The 13335-nt window shown below is 51.1% G+C and overlaps 2 protein-coding genes across 2 annotated transcripts in view; both read right to left on the bottom strand.

Annotated features, from left to right (window-relative positions):
- The window catches only part of KAT8 (K(lysine) acetyltransferase 8), an 11260-nt gene extending 9534 nt beyond the window's left edge, over window positions 1-1726 (bottom strand). Inside the window, exon 1 of the mRNA XM_010837363.1 lies at window positions 16-1726. Within this exon, the coding sequence (XP_010835665.1) occupies window positions 16-223 (208 nt within the window). The 5' untranslated portion in view covers window positions 224-1726. The remainder of the gene's footprint in view (window positions 1-15) is intronic.
- A 988-nt stretch (window positions 1727-2714) lies between these two features.
- BCKDK (branched chain ketoacid dehydrogenase kinase) lies at window positions 2715-6971 on the bottom strand. The gene is made up of 12 exons (XM_010837359.1): window positions 6873-6971; window positions 5902-6271; window positions 5707-5775; window positions 5501-5611; window positions 5170-5217; window positions 4970-5089; window positions 4792-4890; window positions 4525-4598; window positions 4061-4189; window positions 3882-3971; window positions 3261-3419; window positions 2715-3168 (listed from the first exon to the last, which is right to left on the bottom strand). Exons 2-12 carry the CDS (start codon window positions 6094-6096, stop codon window positions 3024-3026), a joined length of 1239 nt encoding a protein of 412 aa, XP_010835661.1. The 5' UTR covers window positions 6097-6271; window positions 6873-6971; the 3' UTR covers window positions 2715-3023.
- Window positions 6972-13335: the final 6364 nt, after the last annotated feature.

Below are 13335 nucleotides of genomic sequence, written 5' to 3'. Positions count from 1 at the left end.
ATCGGAGAAACATACCTGTGCTATCGGGCCGCCGGCACAGGTATGTTTCTCCGATCTCCACGGTGACTTCAGGCTCGCCGCGCGCCGGGGTCGGCGGAGAGATGCGGCCTGGGGACGGGGCGGTCCCCTCGACCGCCGCATTCTCCCCGGGTCCGGGCTCGCCCTCCCCCGCGACCCCTGAAGTCGCCGCCGCAACCGCCGCAGCTGCTCCCTGTGCCGCCATCGTTGTAGTGGAAGTGACGACAGAATATAGCGCCACGTAGCGCCTTTAGATCCGGGTCAGTGAAGCACGGCGGAGTCTGCAGCAAGCTAGAGGGCGGGGTCTGTGACGTGGCAGGAACTCGTTGGCTAGTGTGACTGTCTCCGCGGCGCCAGGCCAGATTGACGTTGACTGTGCCGGTTACCCTGGAGTTTTCTGTTTGGAATTATGGCTGCACCCTAGAGTTAAAAGAGAGGAGAAAGGCTTTCCTGATGTGATGTCTCAGCTCTATCTTTTTAAGACTTCCGGTGCCTGAGGAAGCCAAGATGTGCCAGTTATCGGGCGGCGCTGCCCCCAGTTTACCACGGCGGAGCCAGAGCAGCCTCCCTGGATGCCTGGCTTTAGGGCGATGAGCCTGAGGTTAACACCCATCCCATGCACTTCCACCAGCCAAATACTGGTCTCCCGTTTTTAAAGACTGAAGAAACTGCGTTCCTTGTTCAGGATGGGAAAAGGAGATCGGATTAGGGAAGCAGGTCCAATAAATCACTCGCACAGAATCAAGCGTTTGTAAAGAAATGACCAAGTTCCCTAAACAGAAAATAGCCAAAGGCCCTGGACATAATGGGCAGCGTCTTGGGCTTAATAAGTGAGGAATTCTGGGTTCTGACCCTACACTGTGAGTGTCCATTCCCAGAATGTCGTTAAATGTTACACTGTATAAACCATATAACCATAAAGATTGAACCATATATTTATCTCTTACGTATATAAAACAAGTGCATGTTGCACAATGCCAGACAGGGTAGGTGCTCAATAAACATTCCCTTTGGCCACTCTGAGTCATACCTGACTTGTAATTTGGCTATTGGGTTTTGAAACAATTCTAAGAGGAGTGGAATGCCCAAGGCCTAAGGATGAGGTTACAGATCAGGAAACATCTAAGTATCTGTGAGCGATGGCAGTGGGAAGAGCTGGTAACTTGGCTTTGGGGAAATAAAGAAGTTTGGAGGGAGTGGTAAATGCCCTTCTGGCAGCATATGAAACGGAAGAAATAAGTCAGGCAAGAAAAAAATTTAAAATTAACACTGTAGTACTTGTTCCCTCTCCACCCACCCCTAGAACTATGTTGATGATTCACACGGATCCCACAGAATCATTTTTTGTTGCTTCCTTGTGCTCATATTACCTTTGATGTGCTTTCAGAAGCCAGCACCAGAGGCTTGTTTGGTGAAAAGTCTCTCAAGTTAATGGAACTGTTTTGCTTTCAAAGAGCTGAAAATGGAAGTTCTCAGTCTGGGAGTTTTAAGTACCTGCCCAATCAAATATGGACAATAAACAAAAGATCATCCAGCAGAGGAGTCCATCAATGACTGTGCCGCTTACCTCTCTTGCCTGGCCTCCTGCCCTTCCCTTTCCTGCCTCCCCTACTCCCTTCTGGAAGCACTTTCTCAACAAATCGCTTGGATACAAATCTTTGTAAGATGTGCTTCTAGGGAATCCAGGGCTTCCCTGGTGGCTCAGCTGGTAAAGAATCCACCTGCAATGCGGGAGACATGGGTTTGATCCCTGGGTTGAAAAGATCCCGTGGAGACAGGAAAGGCTACCCACTCCAGTATTCTGGCCTGGAGAAGTCCATGGACTATATGGTCCACAAGGTGGCAAAGAGTCAGACATGACTGAACAATTCACTCTAGGGAATCTAACTACCCTTCCTAGCTTCAAATCCTTCCATGGATCCCTGCTACCTCCAGGATAAAACTCACACTTCTTGGGCTGTAATTTCAAGGTCTTTCACCCTGATTACTATCTGCCTCTCCAGCCTCCCCCTCCTCCTCCCCCCAGCACTGCAGCAGCAAGATTTTCAGCCTGGCAAATCACTAGGGTTTCCCACCACCAGATACAATTCCTGTCTCCCCTCAGTCCCCCACTTCCATCACCAGTCCCACCAAGTAGGCTTTAAGCCTTCTTCCTTCCTGGCAAGATGGGTGCTAGGGGGGTCACCACCACCTGCTCCCTGGAGCCCTTTGCCCCCCCTACCCGGGCCCCACTGTCCTCTGGGGCCTGCCAGGGCACAATCCTGTGTGTTCTTTTACTTGGCAATAGCAGGCACGGCTGGCAGACAGTATTTTTAACCTTCCTTACTCAGGTTTAGGAATCAGGTGGCTCAGAAGAGTGCCCAGCTGGGTCACCTTCACCTCTATGACCTGTGACTGCTGGGAAGAATCGGAACTGAGGCCTGAAGCTGGGCCAACCTGGGCCTTCCATATTGTCTGGGAGGCAGAAACATTTGGGAAATGAAATGAATGAGAGGTTTGCACAAACTGCCCGACTCATCCCCACTCCCGTTAAATTTACTGTGCAGGAAACCCAGGGCCAATTCTGTTCCTGGTCTGCCAGGCAGTGAGGATGGTTAAGAGACCAGGACATGAACTAGTTAAACCCAGGGTCCAGGGGACCTGAAAGAGGGCAGAAACAAAGGTTCATCTGCCCTCCCCACACATGGGGCCTGAGAGGGCATTCAAAATGTGAACTTTAATAACAAACAGCAGGTCAAAGTGGGGTTCCCCAGGAACGAGAATGACGGAGCTGGTGAGGGAGACCTCGAGGGTCCCCACTTCCTCCCCTCTAAGGCCTGGAGGCAGGGAAGCAGTGGACCCTATGGAAGAGGGCCGGTGCCTGGCTCCATGTAAGTCCACCTGTTTGGGGCCCTAAGACCCGAGATGCAGCAGTGTGGAGCAGGGTGGTACCCTGCCGGGTCCGGGAGGTCCTGGCAGGGAGTGTGGCCCAGCCTGGGTAGGCCCGCCGGCCTAGGGCTGCGAGGTCAGATGCGGAAGCTTTCTTCCCGGCCATCGATGTGACGGAGCCGTAGGTAGACATCTGTGCCAATGCCCTGCAGCGACTGCAGCCGAAGGGAACCACCGAGGTACTCTGCGTAGGCCCGCGAAGTGGGCAGCCCGAAGCCAAAGCTGGGGGTGGGCGGGGGGACAGGACACAGGCTTCAGAGGCTTGAGTCTCCTGGGCCCTCCCACCCCTCTGTTCTGGCCAGATGGGGCCTCACCCGTGCATGGGTCCTGACTGGCCACCACTGTGCAAGTCCAGGTGGCCAAAGAGGGGGCTGATCCGGGGGTCCTGGGTGCTGGCCTCAGCTGTAGTGAAGTGGTAGTCCATCACCCGATCCAGGTCTTTGTGAGCAATTCCCCCGCCCCGGTCTGAAATCCTGGCAGGATGACGGTAACGGGGGTTTGGCTCAGCTTTGGTGGGGGTTCACTACCTCCCAAGCAGACAGTGAGTGCTAAGTCGGCCTTCCTGTCCCTTCCACCCACCCAAACATGGAATGTGGTCACCTGGACTCTTGGGCCTTGCTTTTTATAAGCTACTTTTCTCCACCCTCACTTCTGCCACTGACTGCTTAAACCTTCTCACAGGACTTGACATTTATTCTCTGCCCAGCACCATATTTCTGACTCTTTCCCTGCTCTGGGCCCCTCAGTTTCTGACAAAGGCAGGCCCGTGGGGCCTGCAATTGGCCCCAGATCAACTCATGTCCAGCTCCCGGCAATCTCAGGACCAGAGATTGTCCTGAAACACTAAGTCTCACTAAGCTTGAGGTCATTCAGCAGATCAGAAACAGTGCCCAGAAACCCGCATCCATACCACCCAACTCGCACCCAAGGCAAACCTGATGACGAGATCGATATCATTGTTGGCGATGGTGATGACGACATCTGGGACATTGTAGGGAGTGTCGAGGTGACTCTCCATTGTGGCTCTGTGCAAGGGGCCAAATACCAGTAGGTGGTGGTGCCCCGCCTCACCTCAGTTCCCATCTGCCCCCATCCAATACATCCAGCGGCCCACCTCATGGCGTTCTTGAGCAGCTCAGGTAGGATGTAGTCCAGTGGCATTGGGATGAAGGGGAAACGGGCAGCCACGTGTCCGTTGATGCGGACTCGGGGTGCATTGCCATACTTGTGCTCACACAGGCGTCTGTGGATAGGAGCAAGGGTTCAGATTCCAACCAGTGGGTCTCAACTGGAGCTGATTCTGTCCCCACCCTCCCAAGGACATTTTGCAATCCCTAGCAACATTTTTGTTTGCCACAACTGGGGAATATTACTGGCATCAAGTGAGTAGAAGCCAGGGATCCTTCTGAACATCCTAACAAGCACAGGCCAGCCCCTTACAGAAAAGAATAATCTGGCCCAAAACATGAACAGTACCACAGTTGAGAAATCCTGCCCTGGACCACATCCTGGGCAAGTGCTCAGATCCAGACCTTCCCTGCCCGATGATGTCCATTTCCTTAACCATTCTAGCCTCACCTGGCAAAGTCCACCCACTTTTCAATAATCTTCTTCGGTGACAGGCGAGTGCAGATGATGCCAACAAAGTCGGGCTAGTAGGAGAAAGAAGGTCAGGACCAGAGATCACCTCTACCCACATCTTGGGCAACAAAAGCTTGTAAACTCTAGACTATGGAAGCAGCCCCAGGGCTCTCCCCAGACCCATGGACCAGGTCCCCAGTCCAACGGGGCTCCTGGCTCAGCTCCCTCTGGTCCACTTGACATACTCAGGTCCCGGCGCCCCACCTTGTCCTCATGTAGTGCCAGATGGTGGGTGGCCAACATACGGATCCCAAGCCTTGAAGTCAACGTCTTGTCTAAGAAGTAGCGGACGAGCTTCTCATCCTATAAAGAGCAGGCCTCAGAAACCTGGTGCCTTTCCCAGGACCCTACCAGGTCTGGGCCCACATTGTGCTGCCCTCACCTCTATGTACTTCCGGCTCTCACGCAGGCCTTCCGCTAAGAGGGTCACCACGTCCTTGTGGTCATCCAACAGCTGTCGCACCAGCTGGCAGTATTGGGCCTCATCCGCCTGGTCCTTGATCTGCAAGCCACGTAGTCGTGAGCGTGGGTGGTCCAGCCCTGACCTCTCAGCCCCTCACCCTGCCCTGGCCCAGCCCTCACCGGAGGGAAGTCTGTCAGCTTCTGGAAGGCACGGATGTACAGCTCGTGCTGCAAGGAAGAGGTGTTGGAATTCACAAGGATGCTTTGGGCACAGGTAGAGAACAGTCAGCCATGACCACCTATGGGGACTGCCATCCACCCCAGTTCATTGGGTTCCGAACCCATCATGGTCTTTCAAGTCTCCATGAAAGCTTGGGCCGAGTCCTCTAGGACTCAGAAACCTTTAGGCAGGTAGGTCTCTACCACTCTGGTTCCCTCTCCCTATCTGCCCCATGGGTGGTGGGCACACTGACTTAAGGTCCTTTCCTATGCCCCCTTGAGGCCATCTTACCACGTGCAGTATGGTGGGGTTGCAGCCAATGATGAAAGGAAGGCTGCGGAAGCCCTTGATGCGGTGAGCGATCCTCACTGGCAACTCCTGCTGCAAGTAGCGGGCACTTTTCTAGAAGAAAGAGAAGAGGGAAGTTAAGGCCAGGGGCTGGGGGGCTGGGTCAGAGCTCCAGGGCCCAAGAGCAAAACAAGAAGCAGGAATCTTACCAGGAGGTGACTGCCATCCTGAGAGCGGCCTGAATAGAGCATCATGGTTGGAGTGAGACGGACTGAAGGCTGAAGGGACAGAGGGCCTTTGAGCATAGTATCTCCAACGCCCTGCCCCCGGCCATATTAGCTTCACCCCTTCCCCGGACACCCACTCCAGCTCCAGACCCAGGCCTCACCGCCCTAGCTGCACACCTTCTCCGCTGCGACGTCAATGGCTGACTGGTTGTAAAAGGAGGTGACGGTCTTAGAGCGCTCCCGTGCCATTTCCACATGGTGGGTATCAGTGGCTGATGTGGAGCGGGCCCGGAGCGAGAGTGCGGGCCCCAAGAGAGGCCGGAGGGGTGGCCCGCCCCGGGGTCCGCTCCCCAGCACCGAAGCCAGTATCATCGTTCTGTTCCTTTGAACTGGACTGGGTGGCCAGTAGGGCTGAGGACCCGATAGACGGAGGCGACCCCAAAACTGGGCAAGAAGGATGTGGGTAGGCAGGGACTCTTCTCTGACTTCAGGGGTGAGCGCCGGTTGACGATGCTGACCAGCTCAGCCTCCGGGGAGCAGCTCCCATCTACCAAGGCGGGGAAAGGGGTAGTTGTACGGATCTGAATCCAGAAGTGCCCTCTCTCTACGTGAGCACAGGTATAATCAGATTTGACCATCTCTGCCCAACCCCTTCAACCATCTCCCCAAACACACACACACACACACACACACACACGGGGAGAGCCTGGATCACCTTGCTTTCTGGAGTTACTATTCTTCAATCTAAGGCTCTATCTGGTAGCTTGGAGGGGAGGGGATCCTTAGACCAGTCCAGCCCGAAACCTTGCCCCTGATCTCTCGGATCCGCTGCACCTCGTTCAAGGGGCGGGGCTGACCCCTAATCCGGCCCCTTCAGACCCCGACTGGGGTCTGGCCTGCATACGTGTGGCACAAAGAATTGTGCACCGAGGTTTGGCTGCATGGAAGCAGCGGCTCGGGAGTCCCCATCTAGGTCCCTCCCTCCGCAGGGCCACTTGGTTCAGCCCAGATCTCCCCCATATGCTAGATGCTGGTCCCCCCACCCCCGCCCTCCACGCGCGCTCCAACGATCCAGGGCAAAGGCGGAGGGTGCGGTCAAGTGATGCGAAGCCTTAGCGGGCATGGTCTGCGCAGGTCGCTCCCCTTACCGCTGGGCCAGAGCCAGGGCCAGGGTCCGAGCGGTACAGGCCAACAGTCGACCCGGCCGGGCGAGCCTAGCCGCCTGCGCCCTCTGCCGCCGTGACGTCGCGTGGGCTATGGGCGCCCGGTGACTCCTGGGAGTTGTAGTTTGGAGCAGAGGACTCGCACCCTCGCGCCCAGCCCGGAGAAGTTATGTCCCTGCTCCTAGACCCCCCAAATAACCCCAGAGTTACCTAGTCTCTCTGGGAAGCGGGCCCTCGGGAAAGAAATGGGACAGGGCGAGAATATCCTGAGATGCAACGTGCACAGACCAAAGGCTATCTGGATTCCCTCTCTGAGGTCTGGTCCTTCTCCTCAAGGTCTTGACTCATTTGTGGAAAACCAAAGTGCCTGGTTCAAAACCCAGCTCAGTCATTCACTATCTGGGGCAAGTTACTTAAATTACTCAATACTTTAATTCCTGTCTTGGTAAAATGAAGTTGTATCAACCTTGGGGTTGTGCGGTTACATGAATTTATCCATGTAAAGTGCCTAGAATAGTGCTGGGCATGGAATTAACTCTATATTAGCTATTGTTATTAATATTATTACTAATTAATATCAGCAACAAACACTGATTAGGTGACATTCTGGGCTAGGAGAGATTTGGTCTTGAGTTAATAGACCCTTCTCAACCTGTAGAGGAAGATAGACAATTGATGGACAATAGATAGACAATTATACACGTGCAGTGTGAATAGGACTCAGCCACGCCTGGGAGCTGGAATGGGAAGGGCATATCATGACAGGGAAGAGCATGGAGCCATGTGGAGTCTGAGAGGAGAGGGGCTGAATGAGGGGACCAGACCTGTATTTGTCCTGAGGTAGTAAGAAGTTATTGAGGGATTTTAACGGAATAGATCTGCGCCTTAGAACCCTTTGGCTACAGTAATTAGGATGTGAGACCAAATGCAGAGAGCCTAGTGAAAAGACAATTTTTTTTTTTTTTTTTTTTCCTTTTTCAGCTGCGACCTACCGCTTGCGGAATCTTGGTTCCGGGACCAGGGATTTAACCTGGGCCCTCCGCAGTGAAAGCTGGACCCTTTACCACCAGCTGGCCTGCCTGAGGAATTGGCTGGAAAGTCTGCACAGATCATGAGGAAGGGGCTCCCTGAGTCTCTGGATTTCCCCTTTGCCCCTCATCTCCACACCATTCCCACTCTCTTTTCCCGAATCCTGGCGCTATCCTGGAGTGAAGCCGGAGGAGGCTGGAGGCAGGCAGGGCTTGAGCCAGTAGAAGAAGGGAGAGGGGAGGATGCTTCCGGTGGGAGGCCAGCGTGCCCATTGAGGCAAAGAAGTGCTTGTAGTGTGCCAGAACTCTGCGCTCACGTGGCCGCGGCGAGGCCGGGAATGCGGGAGACGGCTGCTGTCAGAGTCTGCAGACATCCGGGAAGAGCCTCACCTCGTTTGACCCTGCACGCTGGCCCAGAGCCCGGCCGGGACTCGCTGCTGCCTCCCGGCGGTGGAGGTTGGACATGCACCACCACGAGTGCCCCCTTCCAGTCAGGCCCTTGTTTATGAGATTGACATGTGTTCGTTTCATCTTCGTAACAGTACCTCTGAGGTAGGTACTATTAATATCCTCATTTTTCACAGGACGGGATAGAGGCCCAGAAAGATTATACGGGAGATTTCCCTGATGGTCAGTGGTTAAGACTACTTGCTCCAGATACATGGGACCCAGGTTCAATCCCTGGTCAGGGAAAGAGATCCTGCATGCCAGCAAGGAAGATTTCATCGTGCCCCAACTAAGGCCCGGTGCAGCCAAATAAATTTTTTAAAAAGAGATTAAATAACTTGTCCTCTCCTTCCTCTCTGTCCTTACCTCCCATTACACTGGCACACCTATTTCCCCCTAAACATACTTAGGCACATTCCACCTCTCAGGAGCTGTTTCCTCCGTTTAGAACACCGTTCCCCTCCACATAGCTTACTCCCTCACCTCCTCTAAGCTTTTGCCCAAATGTCAGTTGGACAAAGCCCAACTTGATAATCCGATTTAAAATTGCAATCGCCCCCATTCCCCTCTGGTTAGTATGGCTTCCCGGGTAGATCAGATCAGATCAGATCAGATCAGTCGCTCAGTCGTGTCCGACTCTTAGCGACCCCATGAATCGCAGCACGCCAGTAAGGCTAGTGGTAAAGAGCCTGCCTGCCAATGCAGGAGACCTAAGAGATGTGGGTTTGATCCCTGGGTCGGGAAGATCCCCTGGAGAAGGAAATGACAACCCACTCCAGTATTCTTGCCTGAAAAATCCCATGGACAGAGGAGTCTGGAGGACTACAGTCTATAAGGTCCCACAGAGTCGGACATGACTGAGCAACTTAGTAGCAGTAGCAGCCATTCCCCTCACACTGCTTTACTCAGTTATTTATTTATTTGGCTGGACTTCAAGGCTTTTGGGCTCTTAGTTCTGGGACCAGGGACTGAACCATGACCCCCTTCAGTGAAAAATGCTGAGTTCTAACCACTGGACTGCCTGGGAATTTCTTCTGCTCTACTCTTTATTTCATCCAGAGCATTTATCACCAACAACATATTATATGAATTTATTATATTAATTACTCGTTTTTTTCCCTGAAATGTAAGACCAATGTATGAATATTTGTCTGCTATACTGATTTATCTTGTGCCCCTAACACAGTCTCTGGCATGTAACAGGTGCTCAATAAACGTTTGTTAAATCAATGAAAGAAATACTGGGCTTTCTTCTCTGAGCTGTTGAAAGGCAGAGTGACAAAGCTACATCTTTATTTTGTTTTTTGTTTTTATTTTTAAAGGATCACTTTGATTGTTGCATGGAGAATGTATGTTGGGGTGACGGACAAATATCTGAGAGACCAGAGAGGAGGCTACTACATTTGTCTAGGTAGGAGCTGATGATGGTTTGGGTCAAGGTAGTGGTCTGCATAAATTACCAGGAGTGAGAGAGATGTCCAGGAGGAGTGGTTTGGGTGGACTGGGGGAGGCCAAGGTTAAAATGGGAAACCCCAGAGAAGAGCCAGATTTGGAGAAGGTAAAGAGCTTAGTTTGCCCTTTGTAAACCGTTCAGATTTTGTTTATCTTTTTAAACTAATTTTTATTGGAGTATAATTGCTTTACAACGTTGTTAGTTTCTACTATGCTGCTGCTGCTAAGTCTCTTCAGTCGTGTCCGACTCTGTGCGACCCCATAGATGGCAGCCCACCAGGCTCCCCCATCCCTGGGATTCTCTAGGCAAGAATACTGAAGTGGGTTGCCATTTCCTTCTCCAATGCATGAAAGTGAAAAGTGAAAGTGAAGTCGCTCAGTCGTGTCGTACTCAGTGACCCCATGGACTGCAGCCTACCAGGCTCCTCTGTCCATGGGATTTTCCAGGCAAGAGTACTGGAGTGGGGTGCCATTGCCTTCTCCAGTTTCTACTATACAGCGAAGTAAATCAGCTATATATTCTACTATACAGCAAAGTAAATCAGCTATATGTATACATACATTTCCTCTTTTGGGGATTTCCTTTAGGTCACCATAGAGCACTGAATAGAATTCCCTGAGCTATACAGTAGGTTCTCATTAATTATCTATGTTATGTGCATGAGTGCTCAGTCGTGTCCAACTCTTTGTGACCCCATGGACTGCAGCCCGTCAGTCATCTGTCCGTGGGATTTCCCAGGCAAGAGTACTGGACTGGATTGCCATTTCCTCCCCCAGCGGATCTTTCCAACCCAGGGATCAAACTCGGGTCTCCCATGTCTCCTGCATTGAGGGGGATTCTTTACCACTGAGCCACCTGGGACTCTATTTTTATACACAGTATCAGTAGTGTGGGGCTTCCCTTGTGGCTCAGTTGGTAAAGAATCTATCTGCAATGCAGGAGACCTGGGTTCGATCTCTGGATTGGGAAGATCCCCTGGAGAAGGAAATGGCAACCTACTCCAGTATTCTTGCCTGGAGGATTCCATGGACAGAGGAGCTGGGCAGGCTATAGTCCATGGGATCGCAAACAGTCGGACACAACTGTGCGACTAACTTTCACTTTTTCATCAGTACTGTATATAGTCAATCCCCAAGTCCCAATTCATCCCACCACACCCCCTTTCCCCTCTTGATGTTCATATGTTTATTCTCTATATCTATGTCTCTATTTCTGTTTTTGTGTGTGGGGGGAGGGTTGTTGGAGTTTTTTGAGCTGTGATAAGTCTTCATGATGGCACATGGGCTTTTCGTTACACTGACTTCTCCTGTTGCAGGGTTCGGGCTCTCTAGTTGAGGCATTAGGGCTTAGTTGCCCCACGGCATGTGGAATCTTAGTTCCCTGACTAGGGATCAACCTGGGTCCCCTACCTTGGAAGACAGATCCTTAAACTCTAAACCGCTATATTGTTTTGCAAATAAGATCATCTATACCATTGTCTAGTTTCCACACATATGCATTAATAAATGATATGTTTTACTCTTTCTGACTCACTTCACTCTGTAAGACAGCCTCTAGATCCATCCATGTCTCCACAAATGACCCAATATCATTTCTTTTTATAGCTGAGTAACATAGGAGCTCAGTTTTGAGTGTGTTGCATTTCATCAGATTGACCTGTGAGAATATCCAGATGAAGAGGTCCTAGAAGTGTTTCTACTATGGGGTTTGGAACCCAGGATCAAGATCTGGGCTCAGAGCTCAGAAGCTGTAATCTGTATGGAGTAAGAGAAGACGTGGGTGGAGAAAAATCTGCCTCATGTGGCAGTTTGTATTTCCCATAGATGCTGCACCCCACACACCCACATGAACTTCTCTTTTTTAAAAAATTAATTAATTATATATTTATTTATGGCTGTACTGGGTCTTCAGTATTGTGCATGGGCTTTCTCTAGTCGAGGTGAGCAGGGGCTACTCTTTGTTTCGGTGTTCTGGCTTCTCATTGCTGTGGCTTCTCTTGTTCCAGAGTACAGGCTCTAGGGTGTGTGGGCTTCAATAGTTGCAGCACGTGGATTCTAGAGCTCAGGCTCAGTAGTTGTGGTGCCTGGGCTTAGTTGCTCCACAGTATGTAGAATCTTCCCAGACCAGGAGTCAAATCTGTGTCCCTGGCATTGGCAGGTGGATTCCCATCTACTGCATCACCAAGAAAGTCCCTGAACTTCTTAGTTTATGATTTTGAGCCTTCTCTTATCAAGAGGTGAAGTTCTGATTTCCTTCCCATTTGTTCTAAGCAGATTTGTGATTACAGTGGAAGGGATACTAAATGATGATGTATGAAGCTAGATCATAAAAGATGATACAGCTTCTACTTGGTTCCCTGGAGAACTTTTACTGGAGACCTGAGTAGTCACATAAGCAATCTAATTGCCCTGTATTTTTTAATTATTTATTTTTTGGTAGTTATTATTTTGGCCATATAGGACCCTAGCTCCCCAACCAGGGATCGAACCCATGCCCTCTGCACTGGAAGCACATAGTCCTAACCATTGGACTACCACAGGAGTCCCTGATTGCCCTGTATTAATTATCTGTTGTTGTGTGACAAATTACCCTCACAATATAGCAGTTCAAAACAATAAATATTTATTATCTCACACACTTTCTTTGGGTTAGGAATTAGGCAAACATGGCAGCTGACTTCACCCAGAGTGGGTGATCTAAAAGGGAGCAAGATGGAAGCCACAATATCCTAATAACAGCCTCCAAACTCATAAACCATCACGTCTGCATTATCCCATTGGGCCAGGTCAGCCCTATTTAGGGTGGGAAGAAATTACACAATGGTATGTATACCAGGAGGTGGAAATCATGGAAGACAGTTTTGGAAACTGGTTGCTGTGGCCTGGAGTCTGCCATGCTGTGAGGAAGCCCTAAGTAGCCCCTATGGAGGAGTGGCTACATGGATTCACAGAGAGTCCCTGAGGCTACACGAAGGGGAGGGGGCATAATTCTTCGGTAGCTCAGTGCTAAAGAATCCCCCTGCCAGTGCAGGGGACACGGGCCAGGAAGATCTATCCCACATGCCACGGAGCAACTAAGCCCTTGCACTACAACTCCTGAGCCTGTGCTGTAGAGCCCTTGCATCACAATTATTGAAGCCTGTGAGCTTAGAGCCCGTGCAACAAGAGAAGCCACCATAATGAGAACCCCTCACACTGCAACTAGAGAGTAGCCTCCATTCGCCACAACTCGAGAAAAGCCCACTCGCAGCAACAAAAACCCAGCACAGCCAAAAACAAAGAAGAGAGAGAGAAGCCAAGGTATCAGCCTCCCATTGCTCCAATATTAGTCATCATCGGACTGCAGTTATGTGAGCCAGTACTGCCCAGGCAAAATTCTCACCTCGAATTCCTAACTCCTAAAAACTGAGAGAAAATGAAAAGGTTGTTTCTCTTCAGTCTTTATTTTTGTGGTAATTTGTTAAACAGCAGTAAGCCCTCAATGAGTCCCACCTCCCTGTATTTATATCCCTCTGGAGTCT

The sequence above is a fragment of the Bison bison genome, unplaced genomic scaffold (assembly GCF_000754665.1).
Source record: "Bison bison bison isolate TAMUID 2011002044 unplaced genomic scaffold, Bison_UMD1.0 scf7180017864072, whole genome shotgun sequence".
NCBI classification, from domain to species: domain Eukaryota; kingdom Metazoa; phylum Chordata; class Mammalia; order Artiodactyla; family Bovidae; genus Bison; species Bison bison.
This window is presented reverse-complemented; position numbering and strand designations above follow the sequence as displayed.

Coding starts and splice junctions, on each gene's coding strand:
- BCKDK (XM_010837359.1), bottom strand. CDS start 6,096: ATGATACTGGCTTCGGTGCTGGGGAGCGGACCCCGGGGCGGGCCACCC. Junction 5,218..5,500: donor ACCCCACCATACTGCACGTG/GTAAGATGGCCT, acceptor TCTTCCTTGCAG/CACGAGCTGTACATCCGTGC. Junction 3,420..3,881: donor GATATCGATCTCGTCATCAG/GTTTGCCTTGGG, acceptor TCATCCTGCCAG/GATTTCAGACCGGGGCGGGG.